General features: G+C 42.7%; 1 protein-coding gene across 1 annotated transcript in view; it reads left to right on the top strand.

The window, feature by feature from the left end:
* The first annotated feature begins 21591 nt into the window (after positions 1 to 21591).
* The window catches only part of LOC119275173, a 6822-nt gene continuing 1276 nt past the window's right edge, over positions 21592 to 27137 (top strand). The window contains exons 1-4 of the mRNA XM_037555977.1: positions 21592 to 21762; positions 21955 to 24192; positions 24663 to 26249; positions 26856 to 27109. Of these exons, the coding sequence (XP_037411874.1) occupies positions 22045 to 24192; positions 24663 to 26249; positions 26856 to 27109 (3989 nt within the window). The 5' untranslated portion in view covers positions 21592 to 21762; positions 21955 to 22044. The remainder of the gene's footprint in view (positions 21763 to 21954; positions 24193 to 24662; positions 26250 to 26855; positions 27110 to 27137) is intronic.

Here is a 27137-nt window from a genome sequence, read left to right as displayed (position 1 = left end):
TGTGATGCCATGTTGTATTTGCACATATCGAGCATATTGTGTGTATGTTATTGAAATGCTTGGTATGTGTGGGATCTGACTATCTAGTTGTTTATCCTTGGTAGCCTCTCTTACCAGGAAATGTCTCCTAGTGCTTCCACTGAGCCTTGGTAGCTTGCTACTGCTCCGGAACACTTAGGCTGGCCGGCATGTGTCCTTCTTCGTTCCTGTGTCTGTCCCTTCAGGGAAATGTCACGCGGTGTCTACCGGAGTCCTGTTAGCCTGCTACAGCCGGCCCGGTTTACCGGAGTCCTGCTAGCCTAGTTGCTATAGCCCGGATTCACTCGCTGATGACCGACACGTTCGTTGCTGGGTCATGTATGCCTGTCCCTGTAAGTTAGTGCCACTTTGGGTTTACGACTAGCCATGTTAGCCCGGGTTCTTTGTCATATGGATGCTAGCGACACTATCATATACGTGAGCCAAAAGGCGCAAACGGTCCCGGGCCTGGTAAGGTGACACCCGTGGGAATACCGTGCGTGAGGCCGCAAAGTGATATGAGGTGTTACATGCTAGATCGGTGTGGCATAGGATCGGGGTCCTGACAGCTTTGGTATCAGAGCTTGACTACCTGTAGGATTACCAAGCCAAACTGGTCGAAGTTGAGTCTAGAAATTCTTTAGTTATATAAGGGAATTGATTGTGGGATGGAACGTAAGGCTCTTTTTACTCCTTATACCTTATGCCCTTCTGATCTGAGTCATCTTATCTTTCCTACGGGGTTAAAGAATTAGGATTTCTCTTCTTTCTATCAAGATCACGTGTTACTAATCCGTAGTCCTATAGGATTGATGGTTCTAAGCTTGCGTTCAGTTCCTACTATCTTCTGTATGTTAACTGTTGATCTCGAAACCTTGATATTGTGCTTCTGAGTGGCTATGCCACCATTTTTGTAGCATGTCTCCAATCTTTTGAGCATTTAAAACCGCTATGTTGTCCGAGTCATCCCAGGTTTCTAAATAATCTGATGCATTTGCAAAATCCTTTCCCTCTGGTTTCGATGTTCCTTTAGGCTAAGTTAATCACATTAATTGTTGAGTTGAGGTATTTTTTGCCTCGACATATATGTTGGAATTATTATTATTATGACCTTAGGTGTCTTAGGGGATCATCTAGTAATCTAGCCATAATTTGTGTTCCAGTGTGATGATTCTGGCCTTTATTCTCGAAAGCATCCCGTGATGCAATTTAGTTAGTAGGTATTCTACTCATGGGTTTTGAACCCGATATTCACCGTACTTACTTCATGTTGATAGCGTTTGCTCGTTCCTTTAGGATATTAGTAACCTTTGCGACAGTCCTCAAGGTCCATGGTATTTTCTTCTTCCAATACCATGAACTATTTATGGCAGAAGTTCCTCGTTGAACCGAAAGATCACAACCAGAGTGCTCTTGATGAGTTCTCGATTCTATGTTGTTACTCTGCCAGCTCTACCTTTCTGCATGGGTTATCCGGAAGAAACCTGTTGGACTTGGTTCGACATGCTAATCCATGCATCCACAACTCAGAAAATCATATGTTCTTTTGAGTTGTCCCTCTTTAGTTGTCTTCTGATCTCGTCTATCAATTGATAGTCAAGAGTATGCGTGCATTCGTTCATCGATGCCTATTACTCTTGTGGTCCGTCAAGCCATTCTATTGCGGAATGACTAGGAGAAACAAACTCCAGAACCTCATCCATATCTAGAATTGGGTCAAAGCAATTGTATTCCGCAGATCAAAATTCCAATCCAGCTTCTGCTCTGCTCTACCTTGGAGTGTTACCATCTTTATGTCAAGAGTGTCTGAATTGCACCACCTCTTATGAATTCTTGACGCAGTAATACTTCTTGCCATCATTGTTAATTCCTTGGTTCCTGTGTTATTGTAACCGGAATGCCGACAAGTGAATCGTGATGTGTGAAATCAATACTGCTAGCAATCCCGTTGCTTGGCAGTTAATGGACAACAATTTCATTCTTAGCGTGTTCATTCTTGAATTACCATTCTAAGATTAATGGTGCAACCTAGTCCTTATTTCCCGGTGCACTCTTCGATTGATGAGTTAGGATTTTGTCAAATCCTCGCTCATTTGATCATATCGTCTTGCCCTGAAAAGCAAGATTGTTCTCGAGCTTAGTGACATATCGGTGGTTCGTGATTTTCCGAATATCTTCCCGGAAGTGTTACCAGGTTGTCACCTGACCACTATGTTGAGTTCGTGATTAAGTTGGTTTCGTGTAAACCACCCCTTCTCCAAGAGTCTGTGTTGGATACCCCTGAGCTAGTTGGTTAAGCTAAACAACAACTTGGAGAGTTGGAAGATAAGAGCGTGTCTGACTTAGTTCATTTCCAAAGGGATATCTTGTGTTTGTCTGTTTGTTGTAGAAAGATGATTTCTTCATCGATTGGTCCTCGTGATCAGTTGTTGAACCTATCGCCTTGCCCAAACCTTGATTTGAGTGTGGGCCATCGTCAAATCAAATCAGAACCAACGATATTTGTAATGTTGTCTTACTCGTGGTTGATCCCTTGAGCATACACCATTATATCTTTTGGTCTGACCAATACTACCACCTTGTTCACATAATCATGGAATTCCATTTATATGGAAACCTGGATGAATTGTTATTGAGCCCATCAGCAACATTTTTATTTTTCCCATGATTCGTGTTGAACATCCAGCTAGTGTTGGAAACTTTGTGAGCAATGCTTTCGTGTTCCGTTCATGAAGCATATGTTGAAGAAAGAAGTGACTTCCTATGATTCACGTGCATTTGGTGCAAGTTGCCACCGTGAACTCGAGAAAGTATATTTTTGCTTCCTCTGGAATCATCTCAAGTCAGTCATGCATGTGCGAAGTATGCTATGGTTTGATAGGCTCGCTACCTCCATTCTATATGTGTCCCTAGCACACCAAGCCACTAACTGATTTGTTCTAGGAGAAGGAGTTCTTTTTAAGAGCTAACCCGGGCTTAATCAAGGACTTCGATATCCTCGAAGATGGTTCCCCACCTGAACTCGGTAGTGTTTAACTATAAGACTACTTCATGGCCATGCTTGTCTAGGACAACGTGTTCACATGTTTGTAGCAGAACCATCTCATGTTTTGGAGCTTACTACCATAGTCCATTTCCCGAGAATCTCGCAACGCCATCTCGTCGATTTATGTTGCAAACTTTCATTTTTTCTGGACTTGACGAGTCTGGAATATTCTGACACCAACCAGATCTGAATCTCAGGCAGACTTGATGGTTGGAACGTTTCCCAAGAACTATAATATTGGTCTCTCTGTAACCCGGTAAAGTGGATGTCGTGGCCAACACACCCAGCCGAAAGACCCATTATTGTAATATCTTGATTGAAGAAGTTGGCCACCTCCCCATAAGGACTTCATAGGAATTACTCTCTAATTGTTCCTTATGGATTTTTGTGCTTCCGAAGTCCGACCTTTTACTTGATGTTCTAGATATCAAACCATATCTATGAATGGGTTACGCTAGCACATCAAGGAGAACATTAGAAGCGGAGTGCTAAATGTCTCTCGGTCGATCCTCCAGATTTTGTTTCCTTGGCGTCGTCAAGGTAAAATCTGAGAAAGTGTTGTCCTTCCCTGCACCTGCATCCTCCATCGTTATTCATCATGGTAGTACGTTGTGGCCAGGATCCTTGGCACGGATGCTGGTAAGACCTTGATGAATATGGAAATGCTCAAGTTCTTGAGAGCACGCTCAGTCACTGGGTTATATTCTCGGTATCAACTGGAATGTGCCTTCTGTTGCCTAGTTGTTCTATAACCATAGTTTCCTTTCCGATCTGAGTATGCAATTTCTTCGAACTCCGTCAAACAATCATTTGTAAATTGCCTTAGCCTGGTAAGAAGAGTTTCAATGATCTCTGAATCAAAAGTAATTCTTTTTGCCACTTAAGGGGATATCTCTACGAGTCACCTTCCCTAAGGTGCCCCGTTATGGTATCATGACAACTCAACTCCTCGCTACGTTGACAACCGTTCACCACCTTCTTAAGTGTGGAATTGTTGTCTACCTAGTGAACCCTCGTCATCCGTTCTACTCCATCCCTCTAGATGTGTGCTTAGTGTCTCAGCTCGAGAGATGTTGCTATGTCTCATTCCGTGAGTTAATCTTGAGTTGTTCGATCTTCGAGAAGATCGGTCCTTCTAGAGTCTCCTTCTCCTCTCTTTGTCATGTTGGCTTGAGTTCTCAGAGCAAGACGACGATACAAGATGGTGATTGAATCAACGTTCATTTGAAGTGCAACCTGGGTCGTGAAGATTGCGTTAGTTGCATTTCCCCTTTATTCTACCCTATGCTTGAATCTCGGGACGAGATTCTTGTTTAGTGGGGGTGAGTTGTCACATCCCTGGTCCTGGTATGCAGTAGGCTAGCCCTTCATGTGTGCATCATGTTTAACTTTTCAAATGAACTTGAAATGGGGATTGTCCAAACCCTAGCATTAAAGAAATTCACTAGGTTCACCTAAAATATTTTCAGTAAGTCCAAATGGCTTTCAAAAATGTTCATCATTTCTGGATAATGCTAGAAACCATAACCAGAGGTGTTGCACATTTTTCCATGACATATTTGGTCACTGAATTAAATCATTTAGTATTTGCAATTGGGCATTTAAATGCTATATGTTATTTTAAGTGTTCAATTAATTCTGAACTTAAGTGTGGGCTATTAGGAATAATCCCAACGGAGCCCACAATTATTTGTAGGATTTTTGGAAACGTTTTAGTATTTTTAATAAAGCCCAACATTTACAGAAAAATAGAAAAGCAAACTAAATGAAAAGAGAGAGAGAGAGAAAGGCCAGGAGGCCACTTACCTGGCTGGGCCGGCCCACCTGGCCCGTGCCAGTCACCCTACTCCCTGCGCCAGAAGGACGCTGGCGTGTCGACGCGCGCGCGCGCCCGAGCTCCACCTCCTGCTTCGCGCTGTCGACGCCTCCTGCGTCCTCGTCTTGCGTTGTGGAAACGCCTGGACGCCCTGGACTTTATCCCTCTTCCTCTGCTCACCTTTTCCCCTCTCTCCCTCGCTCCCCACCTCATGGCCGAGGCCGCCATGGCTGCGCAGCCGCTCGCCGCCACAGCAGCCACTGCCTCCCCCTCGACCTTCTGAGCCGACCACGAGATCCGTCACTCCGTCCTCGACCCCCGCGTCCTCTGCACCAAGCCAGGCGCCGCCAGGAGCTCCGTGACGACATCCCCGACCCCTTCTTCCTCCTCGGGTCGCCGGAGATCCCCTTCGCCGCATGCTCGCTCCGACGCTTCCTCGAGCCAAACGAGCCGCCCATCCAACTCCCTGTGAGCCCCGCCGTCATCTCCCCCTCTCCCCTTGGTTGATTTCTCGCTGTAACGCCGATGACCGCGAGTCCCGTATGCCGCCGCCGCACGAGCTCGTCGCCGACGAGGCTCCGGTGACCAAATGGTCCCGTGCGTGCCTCCGTTGGGTTCGGGAGCTCTCGTAGATCACGTAGGTGCAAACCGCTGGTCTTCCCGCGCGTCGTGTCGTCGATTTCGTTGACACCCGAGCTCCGGCCGCCGCCCAACTCGCCGCTGCCGCCGCTATAGACCACCTAGCGCCCTATCTCTGCCACCGCTAGATGCGCACGAGCCCCAGCTCGCCGTAGAACCAAACCGCGTCGCAAGCCATGCCCTGTGAGCGATTCCCAAGCCACCCCACCGCCGCGGCACCTCGCCGGCGAGTCAACCCCGGTTAAACGCCGGCCAAACTGCAGATTAGGCGCTAACCTAATAGTCTTAGGTCACTGACAAATGGGCCCCACGTCCGTTTCTCTTTCCCTTTTTCTGTTCTGTTCCTATCTTTTTTGCTTTGGTTTTTTATTTTCGTTTATTCTTTATCATTTTCTTTTTTATTATTCTTTACTCATGGAAATTTGAATGTGCGATTTTTTTTCCAAATTTGTTTTCTTTCTCAATTTTTTAAACTATTCAAATGCGCGACACTTTTTTTCGAACATGTGAACTTTTCATTTTTTTCACAACTTTTTCCCCAAAAATCCGCAAATGTTTTTCAACTATGTGGTACTTTGTTCCAAGTCTGTGAACTTTTTTCTCAAAATCCGTGAACTTTTCTCAAATCCATGAAATTTTAAAATCAATGAAGTTTTTCTAATATTGGTGAATTTTCTAAAATGTGTGAACTTTTTCTCAAACTATCTGAACTTTTTTTAAATACATGAACACTTTTAAAAATTGAATGAACTTTTTTCAAATACATTTTTTTTAATTACATGAAATTTTTCGAAATTCACAAACTTTTTTGAATTTGTGATTTTTTCAAATCTATGAACATTTTCATTTTTTCTGATTTTTTTAAACTCAACTATCAGCCGATCTGGACTGAGCAAACGAGGCAGTCTTGTTTTCGGGCAAAGCAGTTCGCAGCAACGTAGATGGGTCAGCCCACGCTAGCAAGCACGTGAGCACCGGGTTCACTCGGCAGCGCTTAAGCTCTGAATAGGAGCTCCCTTTGCTGCGTTGGTATTATATCTCACTTAGTGCGAGATATATCACCCTTTTGTTTAGTGGGCCGGCTAAATTGAATGGTTTTTTAAGAGACAATGGAGAGGATCTTAAAATTCATACGGGTTTAGACCTTCCAAGCCGGTTTTTTGTTTTTCTGTGTTTCTGCAGTTTTTATTTGTTTTCTCTATTGGTGTTGCTTGGGTTTTTCTATTTGTTTACTTATTTATTTTTATTTTTAAATACACGTTGACTGTTTTTAATAATGGTTGAACATTTTTCATACTAGTAAATGTGTATATGCAATGCATTAATAATGTTATTCGGCAAACATCAGCTGGGAAAGGGGTGGCAAGGGAACGGTTTTTTATGACAAGTTTATGTGGTGGGAGGTGGAAACCGGTTATAAAGTTTCTGCCGAGCGTACCAGGATTCATACGGTGGAATCATCTCCCTTTGAGCTGCTCCTCCGCTCAGCTCGCTTCCAGCTTGATGCACGCCTTCGCTCGACTCCTCGGCTCATGGTGGACATCCTCCTGATGATTGTAGAATCTTCGTCAGATGTCACATCCCAAAATTTTCTCAAATTTGGAATATTAAAAAATTCATAGGGAGTTATTTAAATTTTTGCTTGTGATTCATTGATATTAGCAAGTTTTGACTAGGAGTTGATTAAATTGATTGAAAATGTGGCTCAAGTAAACATTTGGAATTATTTAGAACCATAAATTGTCATTTAGAGAATATTTATAAAATGCAAAATTGAAATCACAGATTTTAGTGACCTTAGTTTAATATTGGGTTGGAAATTAATTTTTGCAACTTTTTTTTTGTGAGGAAAACTTTCAATCTATTCATTAACTGTCAAGATAGTACAAAGAACACCAGAAGTAAAAAAATACATCCAGGTCCATAAACCACGTGGCAATGACTATTTTGAGTTTTATTAGAGTTTGTGTCCTACTCAGAGATGCGAGGCGTGGCTGCTCTCTACAGATGGAATAAGGTCCTCCCCACCTAGCCCCCGTTCGAATGGTGTTCCTAGCATGGTTGGAGGGTGTGTGGAGGTTTGTCTCCGGCGGGTCTCATGGGATTCAGTCCGCGTTTGTCTTCGATGGATCCACATGGATCCGGTCTTCGTTTGTCTATGTCTGTGTGTCTATACGTTGGATACTTTTGACCTACGCTTCTCTTCATCGGTGGGGGTTGCTGTTCTAGTGCGCTGGTTCTATTGGGCCTTAGCACGAAGACTTCTCGGCCGTCTACTACAACAAGGCTTGGTCGGCCCCAATAAGGGAGGGACGCTAAAGTTGAATTAATACCCCAAAATAGGGTGATACTTCAATTGTTGGGCAGAAAAGTATTTTTCTTAAATCCCAAATATAATTTCGAGCCTCTAATAATTTTACCAAAAAAAGAGTGAATTCGATTTTCAATCAATTCATGAATCAAAAGGGAATTATTTCAAAACAAGGCTACATATTTTATTTTGGTAGGAAATCATTTTCCATAAGTCCTAACTATTGTTTTGACTGCTTGTAAATTTTCCTAAGCGATTTAGAACAAGTTTGATTTTTAAACCAAATTCATATTCAAAAGGAAAATCAAAAATAAAAAGGCCCATGTAGGTTTTTTGGATGTTTTTAAGAGGTCATACATTTTGTAGAAAAGACTAGTTTTCCAAGAAATCACAATTCATCCTACCACCTTAGAAATAATCTCGAAGAGGCCCGGGAAGCATGTTGAAACTTGTAGAAAGGCCCTGTATCACCAAATAGCCCCTATTAAATCACCAAATAGCTCCTATTTTGGCTAAAAAATGCGAGAAAATTGGAGGGAAATTCCAAGAACAAAAAACTATAGGAAATGATTGGAGGCTCTGAAAACCCGAGGAGAAAAATACAGGGATGACCAGGGAAGTGTGCTAATCCTAATTGGTTTTCTCCCTTCCTCGATGATTTTCTTTTCATACCTGCTAACCTAATAGGAAATTTAGGAAATGATTGGAGGCTCCAAAAAACGAAGGGCGGAAATCAGGTACGACCAAGGAAGTGTGCTAATCCTAATAGGCTGTTTTCTCCCTTCCGCGATGATTTTCTTTCCGTACCTACTAACCTGAGTGTCTTCAAGAGTCCGAAAAGTGTGTCCTTAAAATGGGAACTTGTCCGGAAGGAGTAAGAAGGGCACCCAGGGCCATAACATTTCTCAGAAAGGTAGAAGGATCCCAAATTCCTGCCAAACTTGCTTGGAGTTGCTCCGGACTCCGTGGAACTTGTAGAGGTACCTCTAATTCATGCAAGAACGGCTCATAAAAGGCCGGTCCCTAAGTGCCTATTGGCTGGTCCCTCGAGTACCGATCAAGACTTCAAAATCATCCACGAGGCAAAGATGTCAAAGGGGTTCCCCTCAAAAATTGATTACTGACTCAAAGACACAAAAAAGACTTTGATGCCTTCGACTCAAGAGGACTCATGTTGAGAGAATAACCAAAATTATATCGGGTCACCCAAGCATGCATGGCACGCCATATGGATGGTCAAACAAACTAAGGGAGTCAACCAAAATAAATAAAATCTAAGGAAGCCTTCATGGTTAACAAGTCAAAGGGAGAAGGGCCCGTACAAGAATAAGTCAAAGATGGAGGCGAAGTTGTATAGCGGCCCAAATTAAATTAAGACGCCTTCAAATAGCGCGGTGACTATTTGTGGCCAGAGAGGAAAGGAGCAGACCGCGTTCAGTATTGATGGATGCGTTCAGTATCTTTGCTTGAACTGAACGCAAAATTAACTAAGATGCGTTCATGCCAAACTCAACATGTTCCTGATGCTTGCAGTGAGATATTTTTTGTTCATGCCTGTAGATTTCGGCCGGATGCGTTCATGCCAAACTCAACATGGCAAACTCTTCATATGAATAGAAAACAGTAAGAATTTTTTTCCTGTATGAACCGTAGATCCTTTTGAGATTATATCAATTGATGGTGCTGCAGAAGTGCAAATACAAATGAAATGGCCGCTGAAAATTTGAATAATTTGATGCTAAAAATGTGTGCATGTTTGTCAGTGCTTTTCCTCCCTGATTGAGTCAATTTTGTCTTTTGACCAATTTTTTACATGTACTTGACAGAAATTGATAAAATGTAAAGAGATATAATTGTGACCATGTATATAGTATGTGAAAATCCCACCATTTCTATGCAAAGATTTGAGATAAACCAAATGCATTATGTGAAAAAACCCATTTCGTGCTATCCCAACCAAATGCTGAGATGGAACCATTCCATTCCTCCTAATTCCCTTCATTAAACACCGGAACGGAACCAACCCGTTTCAGTGGAATGGAACCATGACCTTACATTCACTTCGTTCCCGAACCAAACACACCCTAAGCGAGGCGTCAGGCGAGCTCTCGCTGAAGATTTCCGTCTACCTGCGTTGTATTGGGCCATCCTACTGGGGCGCGCGCAGACTAAAAATACGGGACAGCAATTGGGACATAGAGGATTCCATCCCTGGTCTACAGGTTGATCTCAGGTGTCGCTAGTCACTGCACCAAGGTTGCTCTAGAGGTAAGTTATAGAGCGCATCCTACTTCAGGCTATTCTGGCAGTTTTTTCTGTTTCTTCTTCATTTTTTTCATTCTTTCTTGCATTTTGTTTCTTCATTTTTTTCTTGTATTTTGTTTCTTCTCCATTTTCATTTGATTTCCTTTTTCTTCTTCATTTTTGGTTTTTTTTCTTATGTTTATTTTTGTTTTCACTCTACATTTTCATATGTGTAAAAAAATTAATAAGTGATCAACATTTTTTGTATACAAATTCAACATTGTCCTTTTTTTCAAATACTTATTCAACATTTTAATACGTATTTCAACATTTTTTAAATATTTTTCAACATTTCACTCATACAACATTTTTCAAATACTTGTTCAACATTTTTGGCACTTATTAAATATTTATAAATACCTGTTCAATATTTTCAAAATACTCGTTCAACATTTTTAATACTTTTTCAACATTTTATGTTTGGTTTTCTTTTTTCTTCACAAAATTCAAATATTTTTTTGGTTTTTCTTTTTGCTTCTCCATTTTTTATTTTTTTCTTATGTTTGTTTTCGTTTTCTCTACATTTGTGTCTGTGTGAAAAAACTTTTTTAGTAAGTGATCAACATTTTTTTATACACTTTCAACATTGTCCGTACGCATTCTTTTGAATACTTGTTCAACAGTTTTTAAATACCCGTTAAACATTATTCAAAATACTTGTTAACCATTATTCAAATACTTGTTCAACATTTTTTTATAAATGATCAACATTTTTTCAAATACTTGTTTAACACTATTTAAATACTTGATCAACATTTTTTTTCAAATGCTTGATTAACATCTTTGTATACATGATCAACATTTTTTAAGATAATTTTTCAACATTTTTCAAATACCTATTCAACTGTTTTCAAATACTTGTTCAACATTTTTTCAATAATTATTCAATATTTTTCAAATGTTTCAATAGAGTGTTTTTACTATAATATATACATTTAAATTATTTTAAACGACGCGACAAGTATGGTACCGCGCGGCAAGTGTGTGGTACCGCGCGGCAAGTATAAAAAAGTAAAAACAAGAAAAAATGAAACAGAAAACGAAAAAAGGAGGCTGTAGCCTCCCGTAAAGGTGGGCCGGACCATCTACGTCCCCCCTTCAGCGAGGGATTCCATTCCGAGAGCTCCTATGCGCCGCTCGCTGCGGCGAATTGTCGAGCGGACGCACAGGCGCGTCTCCAGCTGGGCCGGCCCATTCGCGCAACGCAGTGAAAAAATCACAAAAAAATCTGCTCCACAGAGGGATCGAACCAGGGACCTCCAACTTTCCACGAACGAGCATAGCCATCGCGATAGAAAACCGTCCTTGGTTTGATATGGCCTGCGGAGCTAAATGTAAAGGAGACCCGAACATTTTCTCAAATTCCTAACGCGAAAATTATTTTGAAAAGGTGTTTCTTAAAAAGCGAACACTTTCCAAATTTTAGAAGAAAAACTAAAAGGCTTGAACAAATTTTTGATAAACTGAACACTTTTTAAAATCCCGAACATTTTTTGAATTTAGAGAACAAAATTTAAACATGAACATTTTTTAAAGCACGAACATTTTTTTAATCTTGAGAACAAATTTTGAAACAGAGAACAAATTTGTAAGCGACGAAATTTGAGAACAAAATTTGAGCATGAACAATTTTTAAAGAACGAACATTATTTTAATCTTGAGAACAAAATTTGAAACAAAGAACAAACTTGGAAGCATGGATTTTTTTTTCAAAGCATGAACATTTTTTTTTTGAATCTTGAGAACAATTTTTGACACGAGAACAAATTTGGAAGCGCGAACAATTTCTTAAAGCACGGACATTTTTTGGATATTGAGAACAAATTTTGAAATGGAGAACAAATTTGGAAGCTCGAACACTTTTTGAAAGCACGAACAATTTTTGAATGTTGAGAACAAATTTTGAAATGAAGAACAAATTTGGAACCGTGAACAATTTTTGAAAGCACGAACAATTTTTGAATGTTGAGAACAAATTTTGAAATGGAGAACAAATTTAGAAGCGCGAACAATTTTTTAAAGCGCGAACAAATTTTGAAATGGAGAACAAATTTGGAAGCGTGAACAATTTTTTAAAGCACGAACAATTTTTGAATGTTGAGAACAAATTTTGAAATGGGGAACAAATTTGAAAGTGCGAATTTGAAATTGGAAGATTTTTTGAAACTCCCAAACATAATTTGAAATGTGAACAAAAAGAAAAAAAAAGAAGAAAAAGGAATTGAAAGATGAAATAAAGAAACGGAAAAACGAAGAAAGAAAAAGAAAAAAACAGGAAAAACAACAAAGAAAAAGCAAAAAGAAAAAACCAGTGAAAACCCGGTTCAAGAACCTTCTAGAAGGTTCCCAAAACCGTTCAGGAACCCTCCAAAAGGTTCCCAAAACCGGAAGCTGCAGCGCAGCGCTCTCTCCTAACTGGGCCGGCCCATCTTGATCGCTGTCCCTAGCTTCTCTGTGCGAAGCCTCGACAAGTCGACGCAGCGAGCGTCCAATAGGATTTTTCATTCCTCCCTGCTAATCCTCCCTGCTAATCCCTCGCTAAAGAGACCTCCTGTTCAGAGTGCCAGGTTCGCTAACCACTACACCAACTGCATGTTTTTTATCTATGTAAAGCATCAACCTTATAAGAACAAGTGCGGCTGCGCTATTTATTGCACAGTTCCCAGCATTAGATCACTTAAAGTTTGAACTATTTAGAAAAAATCGTGAATTTAAAAACGTTCATCATTTTCTAAGAACAATTCACATACTTAAAAAAGAAGCTTCATCGATGTTGAAAAAAGTTCAACGCTTTTGAAAAAAGTTCATCGAATTTGAAGAAAAGCTCATCAATTTATAAAAAAGTTCGCTGAGTTTGAAAAAAGTTCATCAATTTTTTTAAAAAGTTCATCAAACTTGAAAAAAGTTCATCAAATTTGAAGAAAAGTTCATCGATTTTTAAAAAAGTTCACCGGGTTTGAAAAAAGTTCATCAAATTTGAAGAAAAGTTCATCCATTTTGAAAAAAGTTCATATAAAGTTGTCAAAAAAGCTCATCAAATTTGAAGAAAAGTTCATCAAATTTGAAAAAAGTTCATCGAATTTGAAGAAAAGTTCATCAATTTTGAAAAAAGTTAATATCAAGTTTTTAGAAAAGTTCATCAAATTTGAAGAGAAGTTCATCGAACTCAAAGAAACGTTCATCGATTTGAAGAAAAAATCATCAATTTTGAAAAAGGATTATCGAATTTGATAAGAAGTTCATCGATTTTTAAGAAATAGTCATGAATCTCTACTATCTAAAAGAACCGTAAGGTTCTGTCTCCCCTCTTACGTCAATCTCTTCATCCAACCTCCGTTACGTCGTCCCCCTACCATCTCGATTTTTTGGCCCACCTTCCTTTCAACCGATTTTCCTCAAAATCAGCCTTAATTAGAGGTTCCTTTTCCTGCCCTATGCTTCGTTCGCCTCCTTCATGGCCTCGCTACCGTAGTCAAGACGCAGTAAATCACCCGCCGCTGAAACCGTCGTCTTCCCTTCCCAAAATCCCTCGTGGGACGTCTTCCTTCTTCAATCTACCCACACGGATTTTCCTCCTCACTCCATCCAGATCGAGATCTCTTCGTCCCATCACTCCCTCGCCTGGCAACACCGGCCGCCTCTGCCGTCGATAGGCACCGCCACAGCACCACCGAACCCTGCCACATCTTTATAAAATCCACCGCCTCCATGCTGTTCTGCTCCAGCACGCTGCACTACGGCCAACCCAAGCAGCGCGACGGCATCGACGACGCCGACGCGGCCTCCATGGCTCGGCCTTCCTCGCCTACACGAGCGGCTTTGCCTCCTCTGCTTCGTTGGTGCGGCCGCCCACCTCAACGTCGAGGCCGCCCCTTATTCAACTCCGTCGCATTGTCGTTCTCCTCTGGCACGACGTCTATGGCCGATTCCGGTCACCCGAGGGTCCGCACAGAATTGTTCACATAGGAGAAGGCGACCCCATGGTCAGTTCCCCTTGCGGACTACCACCTCGGCGGTCTTCCTGGCCTCAGCTAGCCGCTGCCGCTCCCTGACTTCCCCACCACAGTGAGCCCCTCCACCAGCAGATCTTTCACCAGCTTGTGTGGAAGCCAGAAGCGTCCACTCTAATGTCGCCGTCTCCTCACCTCCAGTCACAGGGTGATTAAGCCCCAGGTAGTCCTCCCAAATCTCGTTACCCCATAGAAGATTGTGTGTTTGTGTTCATTGGGAGATGAGGGCCGCGCTGGTCCTCCAGACAAAGATGTCTAGACTATGTATGTGCTGTGACATTAATCAGTGCATCAGACCCAAAAATTTGGGCAGCAAATAGATTTGACGGGAGTATGATGAACAAGACTGGCACACAACGAGCAGAATGCCAGAATTGTGACCCTTGTCTCCAACAGCATGTATGTCATTCAAAAATACATTCAGTAAAAGCAGAGTTGCTGAGCTCATGGCCACCTGTTATCTTCATAAATTCAGAGAAAGCAAAATCAATTGCCCATAGTCAAGTTGTCCTTACTCTATTATTTTTTTAGTATTTTTATTGCTTGCACATTTCCATTGTTTACCTGCCATCATGTATGTAAGAAAATAAGAGTAGTGATTTTATTTTATTTCGTTGAAGGCATACAAATTGTTTACTTTACCTGTACTCATCAGGCTTATGTAGAATGTATTCCCTTGATTGATATTTCAGTCATTTGGATTTAGGTGACATGGTAAAACGGAAGGCCTTCAAGATGTTTATGAATTGACAGAGAGCTAAAATACTACTGTATGGTCTGCGCTTGCTTTTGGTGATTTCGTGTTCTACATTTTACGAATCCAGTAATGCTAAATGAATCCAGCGTAGTTTTCCGTACTCAGATATGATTTTGGATTCATATATTTCTGGTACATCAACCATTCGTTGTTTTATTCATGTAATAGCCAAAAGCAACCAACGTTGCATTTTAGCAAGTCATTTTTTCTACTTCAAACAATGAATGTACAGAGAAGCTTTTTCTGAATATATTTTCTTTCATCAGTTTAGAAGTCATATGGTACCGTTCAATCATGCTTTTGATCCATGTTTGGTCATGTTGGCCCTAGGAAGCTGGTTTGCGCAGCTTGTCTGAGAACTGGAATGCCCGGCGAAAAAGGTCTCCACGAAATCTCACCTCTTGATTTCTGCCCATGTTGGACCCAGGTGCAGGGTGCCGGAGAGAACTTGTTCTTTCCCTGATAGCTTATAAACATGTAATTTGAATTTGGGTTAATGAGGATGTTACTTTTGATGTGTAGGTCCCCAAATCTACATTACTCTCTGGTTATATGTTTGTGTCCAACATTATTTTTGTCCTTTGGAACATCTATTTATGTCGCCCTAGCATAATGTTTACCACCATTGACTGTGGCATTGCAACTATATATATAGAGAGGGAAGTAACACGCTATATATACTGGTGGCCATGCGAGCGTCGGTGACGGATCTTGGACATGGATGATTAAGATGCAGAGGCGGTGGAGCATGGTTGTGTCACAGCTTCCTTTTGAATCGGTGGTGTTGCTGCTTGCGTGTCGTCCTTGCTCGACCTAGGCATCCTTGGTATTCATATCTTTGTATCAAAGTCATTGGCGGGGATCATCCAGTGAACTCCGCATGACTTTGTCCTAGCACCGCTACCATTTGTCAAGGTAACACATATCAAGTAGTTCTCACCACCAAGGGCCGATGCCAAGGATGGAGGATGATGGTTGTGCTACAACCCCTACACAACATAGGATAATTGAAGAATAATGTGCAACTAACTGAACACATGGCCTAGAACTGATGGTTTTATGTTGCATTTGCCTGTCTACGACTATCTGCCGTTGCAACGCACGGGCAATTACCTAGTTTTTTAGAAAAACATCGAACCAGGAAGAAGATTGAAGAAGAAAAGAAAAAAGAAAAATAGAGAATAATAAAAGGAAATGTTGTCATCAGTCACGTGTGAATCAGTGGCGGGATGGTAAGTGCGAACTAATTGAAGGTGGCAGGTCCTGTGTTCGAGTCCCACCGTAGTCACTTTTTTTTGCGAAAAACAGAAGAGAGAAAAGGGCAGATGGGCCAGCCCAGCACGAAGGGGGGTATGCGCCCGTTAGCGAAAACGCCTGTAACGGGCGCTAAAGGCGCCGAATAGGAACCAGCCTCGCTAAAGGTGAGGAATAGGGGCGCCATTCAAATAGTGTAGGTGTTCCCCCCTTAGGCTGTGTTCGGACTGGAGGAAAGCAAAGCAAAGTAATGGGAAAAACTACAGGAAGTGAATGTAGGTGTACAGTGCAAACCACAGGTCTGAAAAGCAATGGAATGGAATAGTAGTAGTATTAGTACGCTATGAATATTTTATTGTCCTTGATAGTCATGCATCGATTTTTTTATTCACCCAGCCAACACCTTTGCCTCGAGCTTCCACGAAAACAAGAGCTCAGAGTAGATTTTCTTTTTCCCGTGAAACCTGTACGGAACTGCAGGAATAAAAACCTTTCCTCCATTTTGCTGTAGAACTTTCCTTCAACCCGAACGCACCAAGTGCAGAAAATCCTGTAGGATCCGATTCCTATAACTTTTCCTGCACTTCGAACGCACCCTTAATGGATTAAAACTCACTTCCAAGCCCAACTAGAGGCATATGGGCGAAAGGACACAAAATTATGTAGTCCCACCGTAGTCACTTTTTTTTGCGAAAAATAGAAGAGAAAAAAGGGCAGATGGGCCAGCCCAGCACGAATATGCGCCCGTTAGCGAAAACGCCTGTAACGGGCGCTAAAGGTGCCGAATAGGAACCAGCCTCGCTAAAGGTGAGGAATAGGGGCGCCATTCAAATAGTGTAGGTGTTCCCCCCTTAATGGATTAAAACTCACTTCCAAGCCCAACTAGAGGCATATGGGCGAAAGGACACAAAATTATGTAGCTCTACCCTCTCACCTCCTCTTCCAAGGTTTCCCTCAACAACAAAAAAACCTCCTCACCCAAGGGTAACAGATTCACTCCCTCTTGATAAACTTGAGAGGAGTTACTCTCCCCTCCATAGAGCCTAGCTCGACTGAAGGTTTGGAATCAGACTCCAAGGGACCTAGTAAGACTCGGAGTAGTGAGGAGTCGTGTGACTTTGCAAGCAGCAACACTCCAACCAGTTTTCCTTGTGCCGAGCATCACTCTCCATGACTCTCCTCATAGGACATAGGTCGTACAATATCACTGTGCACTTTGCCAAGTATGCGACAGACTTTCGCTATAAGGCCATCATGCATACTCCACCTACTCATCACTAACCACGTTGCTAGGGACACCCCTCGTCTAAAGTCGTCCTTTAAACAGCAAGGCATACATTATGAAGTTATTTTAATCCAAAATTACATCCTAAGGTGACAAATGTACAAACCCATATCCAATCCACCAAATCACGAGGGCTCTGACCCACAAGGTTACTCAACACATAAGAATAGGAAAAACGAAGCATTGGTGTCTCATGTAATTCAACATCAAAGATTGTTTGGCACATCATAAGAGAAACAAAATAACTGTAGCAGAAGGGAAAATTCCCAAGGAAAAGCAAATCCTACTGACTCAAATCCTCCAAAGTTCCTGTCAAATTCTTATAAATCAAAAGGAGCCCTAAGTCGTTCAATGCTGATACCGAACAAAAGCTGTTGGTCCATTAGCAGTATGGGTGGCAAAAATTACACGCGTTGAAACACAATTCGTTTGACTGAATTCACCCTTCAAAATAGCAAATGTTGCTTGAATCACATCTGAATTAAAAAAAAGCTAGAATCAAGCAACATTGCAACGTGGTATAAAAGAACATGTGCTTACCATTAGAATATGATATTTTACATAAAAAATATATAATGATGATATATTCTGCACAATACATATAGTAGCAGCAACAGAAGCAAAACAAAATGCATCACCACACTGGCCAATACACAGTGGATGGATACAGAAAAAATTGCTATGTCAGGTCTATATTTTGCTTAAGGGTAAAACACGAATGGGTAGGCACGCACCACTTTTCTTTTGTAACAAAAGGTATTAGAGTTCGACGTGAACTCTGGACCTGCTGCTACGGTGCTGCCTGCCTTCCTAGCTGCACAATGGGAACACAATCCCACATATGCCAAACCAAGACACAGAATATCCCTATTGTAAAACAGGGTATATGATGTTTAATGTATTTAATCATACCATATCCTTTCAAGTGGCTAGGTGCCGCGAAACTGATACAAACAGCAGTCACAGATAAGTCGTGAGAAAAAAAAAGTAGCAGTGGAGGTAACAACCATTAAAGGAATGGAAACATAGACGTATGTCATCCAGTTGCAAGGCCGTAAACCGTAAGCCTGAAATTTCCAGAAAAAAGGTGCAAGGTGCATCAGAGGAAAGCACTAGTTCCATAACTGCCTCCCAGAAGGAACATTCTTATTGACGTTCCATATTGGTCTTTGTAGAGGAGAAACAATACATCATAACTCAAGTAAATAAAAGGAATGCACTCAACAAAGAGCAAAGAGAGTGCAAACGAGCTGCATGAAAGCCCAAATTGACTAATAAAATTGGTTTGTCTGACAATTTGGAGACTCAAACCGAGGAAGTCCTGGACGTCAAACAGGTGCGCCGAACAGTAATAAACACAAGCAAATACTCTATCTTTTGAGTTGCTGAGTTACATTGTAAAACGAGAAGCAAGAATTCAACTCGAAGATGAGGTGAATAACACAAAACCTAGCTGATCATTTCTATGTCCAAGAATTCAACCTCTAGATGAACTTGACTCATAGCCATGTGAATCGTATGCATTTCGTCAACACTTTTTTTATTCTGATAGTTCAGTTGTATACTAAACACACTGAAGCATAACACACATTATCAGGAGCTGATGTGAAAGGGAGCTATTGAAGCTGGGGCTGAGTGCTCAATAGAATTTGATAACTTCTCAAGGATACTACCAGAGCCTAAGACAAGTCTGCTTGAATATCTCCTAAGCTTCCTGAATACACGATATGGGTGGTGAGTGCTGACATGCCGATATGGCAACAAAGACAAGTATGAGTATGGAAAAATGTTACTGCCTAAATAAAAACTGTATATCTAGTCTCCTAATACTCTAAATTGGATATTACAATAGAAGGGCATATTCGTCCTACTCCCTAACCGTTTCTTCACAAAACACACCAAATATTCTTAATTATGTTCCAAATAATATTCGTATTCATATTTGGCCCAAGAGAAAATGGAAAGGGTGACGGACAGCTGGCTAGGCCCATATAGGCCTATATGCTCACAGCAAACACGGCTACACGCAAAGAAACCTAGGGCTGCCCTTGCGCTTGGCAGCCACCGCCCATGGGGCGGATGCAGCGCCGCCAGGCCAACGCCTCTGCAAGAGCAGTTCCATGATGCCCTCTTCCACCAAAAGGGTTGCCATCCTCCTACGCCGGCGGCCTGGCGCATCGATTCGGTGTTCCTTGTGCGTCTCGTCACCGCCGGCTGATGAGTAACCAAGCCGCTCCTTCCGCCGAGGCAAGCGAAGCCACCTCTTCCTCATGGCTTGCTGGGTTGGAGCGCCATTGCTGTCGTATGGCGCAGACATCGCCCAATGGACCAAGGAAGCGATGTCAAGGATTCACCAAGGGCAGCGTCAAGGGTTCGCAGGTTAGATCTGAGATTGATAAGGTTTGCTAGGGTTTATAGTTATAGATCTAATGGCTTTCGTGGGGTTAGATTCAAATCTTTTTATGGGGAGGGAACTTCAGGGGGTTCTAAACCATGAAGTGTCGGAAGCGTCGAAGAGTAATGGTGGGATATCATGATTTCCTAATTTTGAAAGTCAAAGTTCCCCAATACTCTGATGCCAGTATCTCCAGGTATCGAACACACATATGGCAGTTTGGCAAAGTGGTGGGGCAGAATAGCGTATCCCCGTGGATAGTTACTGTCAGATTGTAGAACCAGAAGCCAGAAGTTAGTCCACAACACAAAGGGGAGGTCCTAGAATGTATTGTGGATGTGCTAGATTATAATTTCTTCTAAAAGTTTTTCCACTTCAAGATTTTTTGGGGGGCACTTCAGGAGGCATTGAACCACGAAACATCGGGAAGTATCAAAGAGTGATATGAGGAGAAAAAAATTGGAAGACAAAGTTTCCCAATAGTCCCCAACGCTTGTATCCCTAGGTATCAGACACATATATGGCAGTTTGGCTGAGTGATTGGGTGGTTACTTTCATACTGTAGAACCAGAACACAGGAGTTAGTCCATGACACATATGGAAGGTCCTAGAATATGTTCTGGATGTCCTATGTCAGAATTTCTTGTAAATAGCACATTTAGGAAATATGTTTCCTGAATAAGGCATACCAATATTCTTCATCTGAGCAAATTGCTTTCCGTAGCTTCACAGCCAATTGCCCATAAACAAAGGAGAAAGTAGTATAATGATCAAGCACATTGTTTAGCACTTGTTGCCTTTGCCATGGTATTCTTGCAGTTATATCAGTGTTAACAAGTGAGCAATAGAGCATAAGAAATCTACTTCAGAAAAACCAGTGCCAACACAGGCAATTGAATCCATAAATTATGAAATAGTAGGTCAGAAAAACATAGTGATTAACGGATTTTATCTGCAGTGAAGAAAGCAGAGGTATATGTAATTCTCATTACTACTATTCAAAGTCTGAAAAATTCATGGATACTAGCTTTGCCAAACTATCACAGTTGCAAACTTGTTGTGAGATCAAATTGGAAGCAGGCATGTTGTTGTCATCATAAATTTACTTGCATACTCTAAACATATGACGTGAAAGCCGAATTTATCTTCTCTAGACATAAAAATAGAAGCTTGACACTGCAAACCTGGTAGGTTAGCCATCAGTTTGATATCTTAGCCACTAAGAAGAAGATCAATACAGGGTCAACAAATTCATCCACGAGGAGCAGAACTGGCCGGAATATGATAGTACCTGCCGGCAACCAGTGCCTGGCCTTGCCACCCGTAGCCCCTGAAGCGGCGATTTACCTGCTGCCGAAGCCCCTGCTGCATCCTGTGGCCTGAAGTGGGGATGATGAGGAGGTCGGTGCGTGGGGGTGGGGGGTGCGGGGCTTAGGACGAGGCAGCCCCTGCAAGATCCTAGAGCGCCGGAGGCCGCGTCACGGGGGACCGCCGGCGGGCAGCGGGTGGCGCCGTCGTGTGTGGCGGAGCGGCGACGACGGACGGACCGACCGGCCGACGAAGGAGCAGAAAACAAAGACCACCGCACGGGGCGCTTTTTATTTTCCGCCAGGGGCCACGCTCCCCTCCCACACTGATCCCAGCCGTCCGATCGCGATCCGACGGTGCGAGAAACCCGGCGACGTGACCCGCCCGGCCCTGTCCCCGACCCTATAATACAGGGACTGATTCGGAAAATTTCCCCTTCCCCAATGTCCCCTTCTTCCTCCTCCACCTCCACCTCCGGCCTCCCTCCCCGCCGGTTCCACCCAAAATTCTCGCCCCTCTTCCACCTACCAACCCCGGCCCGCACCCCAGGACACGGAGGGGCGCCAGGGGAACCCACGGCCGGCGTTTGATTGGCGTGGATCGACCTCCTCCGCTCCTGGTATGGAACCCTAGCTTTTTTCCCCGGCCGGATTGTCCCAGGAGAGCGTTTCTTGATCCCTGTTTGCTGTGGCAGTGGCCGGACGAGGAAAAGGCCGCTCTTTTCTTTCCATTCCGGCCGGTTGCCGATCTGTTTCCTGCCCTGTAGCCTGTTTTTGGTTAATCTGATTCATCCATGCATGGTTTCGATTAGGTCCCCGTTCTCCGGCGAGCAAGATCGATCTGCCCGGGCGTGGAGCAGCTTCTTGTCGAGGGAGACAATTGGGGGTTCAACTGAACCCCCATGCCCCAGGTTAAGCCCGCCCCTGCACCCGAGCCACTCCTGGGTTTAGATGGAGATGACGAGACCTTGTCTGAGAGAGGCTCGGTTGGATCTGGGTCGGGCCCAAGCACGCCGGATGCTCGTGGTGGCAAGGAGGCCTCTTCCAGCACTCCCTCTCCTGCAGGGAGTAAGAGGAAGCGTGAGAGCTTGAGTTGTGACAGACTGGAAGCTGATGGTCCAGAGCCAACAAGATCCGGCTCGAGTGACACCACATGGAGCATGGACAGTTTGCACGACGGCTGTCCACGCTCCTTGTCAAGGAAAAAGAATGGCCGCTCCGAGCATTCGGTTACTTCTGCAGCATTGATCAGCCGGCCTCGCGGCGTCCTGAAACTAAGGAAGCTTCCCCAGAATGTCAGTGCCGAGACTGGGGCTGGTGATTGTAATGTGCTTCAACCCAATGGCATTTCTAAGCCTGCCCATTTCATGAGGAGGAAAAGGGTAAGGAAACCAAGGGCGCTCAAGGAGAACAGAGTTGGTGGCGATGACCTTGTCAGTTGCCCAAAAACTGAGAATGGCACTCATGATCAGGACATCACAACAAAGTCTTTTTTGGAAAATGATCTCTTGGTTCCAAAGCTACCAGGTGAACCATCCAAACCTGTTCATGTTGATAAGGATAGTGCTGGGCATGCGCAGGGGCATATTGATGTTAGCTTGGAAGAAAATGCTGCTATGATGCTCTGTTCTCTATCAGATAATAGACATGATGACCCATTGAGGAACAGAATGTCATCACCAGATAGATCATCAAAGGAATCTAATCTTCACCACTCTAATCGCTTGAACAACCCATACAAGAATGAAAATGATGTAGCAGGTCCTTCTAGGTTGCTACGGAAGCGTGATGGTAAAGGGCCATTCAGGAAGCGTCGCCCACGTCGTCATTTTTATGAAGTCAGCCCTCATGATCTGGATCCATTTTCCATTGTAAAAGAGAGGATCAGGGTGTTTTGGCCTCTTGATGAGACCTGGTACTTTGGCCTGGTCAAGAAATATGACCCTGTGACAAAGAGGCATCATGTCAAGTATGATGATAAGGACGAAGAATGGATCAATCTTCAAAATGAGAGAATCAAGCTCCTCCTTTTGCCAGGTGAAGGTCGCAGGAGGTGTATTAATAATACTTCAAGGAAAGCACGTAAGGTGAACTATGAGGGGAAGAAGAGAGAAGGAATGGATGGAAACGGTTCAGGAAGCGAGTCAGAGCCCGTCATCTCATGGTTGGCTCAATCAAACCAAGCAAGATCTGGTACCTCCAGTAGCATCAGCAAAACAGTTCTTGGTCACCCAAATTTTCCTGTGTTATCAAACTCATTCGATGCCAACCCGGGATTCTTTGGCTCTGATGGTGCTATACCAGGAGGTTTACATGCAAATGGGGGCCCAGAAGTTCATAACGATGGGACTACACCTCGGGAAAGGAGATTCCGCTTTGTTTATTATAGGAGGCGATTTCGCAGGAGAAGGAATGGTTTTGTCAACATTCCAGAACATGATTCACATTTGAAAAGCAGATCAAGTTCTGCGGTGGTTCTTGCTTCAGCCAACGGCAGGGAGGCTGATACTGAAACTGGTGCTCCAGTGAAATATGTCATATTGGTGTTAAGCCGTCCACTTAAATCTGTTTACAAGTTAATTTCTGAAGCCTGCAGTGCTTGGCTTCCCAGTACTTTCTTTCACTCTCAGCATGGTTCATTGATTACCTTATGGCCTACAGTATGTCTGGACATACTTCTTGTTGATGGTACTTTAGGTTTGAAACACTTGCTTCTTGAGACTTGCTTAAGATCAGCAGTATTTCTTTTCTGTTCACTTGTCGGAAGCTTCAATCAGGATTCTGGGCTGAATGCTTTTAATGAATCAGAAGCGCCATGCACCTCGGTCAGATTCCAGATATCTGGTTTGCATGGTAGGAGCCAAGCAGTGTTTGTGCTGTTCAGCCTCATTGGAATTGGCAAGACAGAATGGAAGAACCTGCAAGCAAAGTTCAGATATCACTCTTTGAAAAGGGAGCTGTCTAAAGTTGACTGCACATACGCTGATATCAAACAATTCATCAGTGGAAATGACCAGAATGTCCGGACTTCAATGAATCTCTTTTCGAAGGTACAGAACTCACCTTATCTGTGCAGATTTAATTGACTTTAAAATCATGTTTTTTGGTTGATTATGGGTATTGCATGCCAGGATTTTATAATAGAAACATAAAAGAATAACTACTATCCATGGTTTGCACGTTAGGGAGAATATGCTGATTAATAGCTAGTATTAGTAGTCAGCTGCACCCCAAGTTGGGTTAGTTAGTTGCTGTACCAGTCACTGTGGAGTTACAAGCCAGAATATCTGCGGGAGAAACCTAGGCCCAGCATCTTATTTTGTCAGTTGGAATTACAAAATTTGTCAAAATGTTGACCTTTATTGATTACTATCCAGTTTATCTATCTATTTCTTTTCTAGACATGCCATTATTTAGTCTGTAAGTTTGAGTGCATCAGATCAAAGTATTTTGTGCTGAAATTTTAGGTCTCCAGCCATTACCAGATGAAATTATTACTGACTACATTTCCTGTTGGCAGAGTTTATCTTCCGATGTTCAGGAACCTCAGTTCTGCTCAGAATCTAATTATCCTGATGCTGATCCTGTCATATTTTGTCTTGATAATCAAAGTGAATGTACTCGAAATCATGTGGACGTGGCAGCTGCACGTCATCACCTAAAGCTGCTCACTGAAACCAACTTGACTTCCAATGCTGTAGTTCACCAGGCGGCTCCTTCTGAAATTTCTGTAGAAGAGAATCAGCAGTCTATTTCACAACATGGATCTGCTTTGGTTAAGCAGGCTTGTTCCTTGGAGACGGGTACCGCAAGTCTGGATTGTGACAACAGTGATGGTGATATCAATGTGATAAGCAGAAGGTTGCCAGATCAAAATGGGACTTGCATAGCTGGTGACAAACTTTGTTCTTCCAATCATAATGTTACAAACTCTCCAGAGAAATCTAAACAAAGTTACCCTTCCATGGATATTCCTCAAGATAAGATATCTGATGCTCTGGATGATGAGTTACTTAGCAAAGATGGCAAAGCCACAGAGCCTGTATCTAACTTGGTTCAGGAATTGAATGAGCATCCAATTGGTCGTGTCACACCAACTGCCCCAAGGACGTCCTACCATCGGAACAGGTTTACATCCATATCACGCACATTTGGAGATGGTTCAAAATTATGGCCAGAAGATAACATGTCAACTGGCAGTGCTGGTGGTTCTAAGAAAACACGAACCCATGTTTCATACTCAGTTTCTCCTAGAAGTGATGAATTAGGATCAAAACATAAAGGACATTTCCGCAAGATACAACCTCACAACATCGCCAAGACTAACGGTTCGAAGAGGCTTCCTGATAATACTAGAAGTGGGGAGAGCAGCCCAGAGTCATTGGCTTGTGTTGCAAATGTCCTGGTAACAGTTGGTGATAGAGGATGGAGGGAATATGATACTCAGATCAGAATTGACACCGATGGGCAGAGTGACCGAAGTATCTGTGTGAGGCTTGCTGAAGGAAAGAAGTATGTTCACAAAGTTTCTCAAGTTTTGCAGCCTGGTGCTACTAACCGCTATACGCATGCTATTTTGTGGAAAGGGGGCCCTGAATGGTACCTAGAATTTCCTGACAGAAGCCAGTGGTCGATTTTCAAACAAATGCATGATGAATGCTATAGTCATAACATCAGAGCTGCATCTGTTAAAAACATTCCAATCCCTGGTGTCCGCTTGGTTGAAGGTCATGATGATAATGAGGTTGTATCGTTTGTGCGCCCCCAAGATTATCTTTGCCATATCGGACCAGATGTTGAAATGGCCCTTGACGAATCCCGTTTGATATATGACATGGATAGTGACGATGAAGAGTGGATTTCAGGATGGAGGAAGTCTCAGCGAGATAAGAACAACACTATGTCTGAGTTAACAGAGGATTTGTTTGAGAAGATCATGGACAAATTTGAGAAATTTGCACATACCCATAACTGCAGTGCGCTCACCATTGATCAGATTAAGGAATTAGATGTGGATAATGTACCGCTGGACATCACTGAAGTGATACATGATCATTGGCATGACAAGAGGCAGAAGAAGGGAATGCCGCTTGTTCGACATTTTCAGGTTATATGTCTTCTCATGCTTTGTTTTGTCTTGTTAGCTTTGCCTTACTTTCCTGTACATGATCAATTGATCATCATGTTGATGGTTTATGACAAAAACAGAGATCGAGTAAGCATTTCAGAATCTGTTTTCTATGTTCTTCGGGATGTTTAGTTATATATATATATATATATATATGCCTTGGCTCCTTTGTGGTCCTTCCTACAAACTAATATTTTGTAAACTGTAGTTTCTTATGCTTATGTAGGTCTGTTTACTTCTATTCGAATTATTCCAACTATGCCATTGATGGAGCACTGTGCTAACATAATGTTCCAAAATGGAAATTTTGCTTGTTTTTGGCTCCAATCTTTGACAGCACCAATCGATTAAAGCAAAACATTCTCGGGTTAGTTCAAATAGTTTAGGCGGTAGCTTATATTTTGTGTACTGTAACTCGATATGGAGTTTCTCTTCTAATACGGTTCATTAAATGGCTGCAAATAAGCCCATGCTTCCAGGGAAAGGATTGATTGTTGCATTTCTTTTCGGCTATCATGCTCTCATCTTACCAGATGGTATCATCGCAGTCCAGCTCCCTCTGACTTTACTTTCTATCATTTTCAGCCTGTTATGTGGAAGATTTATGCTCAGCAGCTACAGGAATGGGAATCGGCAGTAAACAGAATGCAGGGTTCATCAAATGGGTACCAAGGAAAGAGGCCGCCCCCCAAACCTGCACTCTTTGCCTTCTGTTTGAAACCTCGTGGACTTCGGCTTCAGGTATCCAAGGGACCGAAGCAGAGATCACATAAGAAGCTTATGTACTCTGGATGCCACAGCTTTTCAAGAGAGCAGGATGGCTTTTACCGACAAGGTACACCCTTTATGTTTTGTAGTCAAATCAAC

The sequence above is a fragment of the Triticum dicoccoides genome, chromosome 3B (assembly GCF_002162155.2).
Source record: "Triticum dicoccoides isolate Atlit2015 ecotype Zavitan chromosome 3B, WEW_v2.0, whole genome shotgun sequence".
Classification (NCBI taxonomy): Eukaryota; Viridiplantae; Streptophyta; class Magnoliopsida; order Poales; family Poaceae; genus Triticum; species Triticum dicoccoides.
The sequence above is the reverse complement of the archived record's forward strand: the minus strand, read 5'-3'. Positions and strand labels throughout refer to the sequence as shown.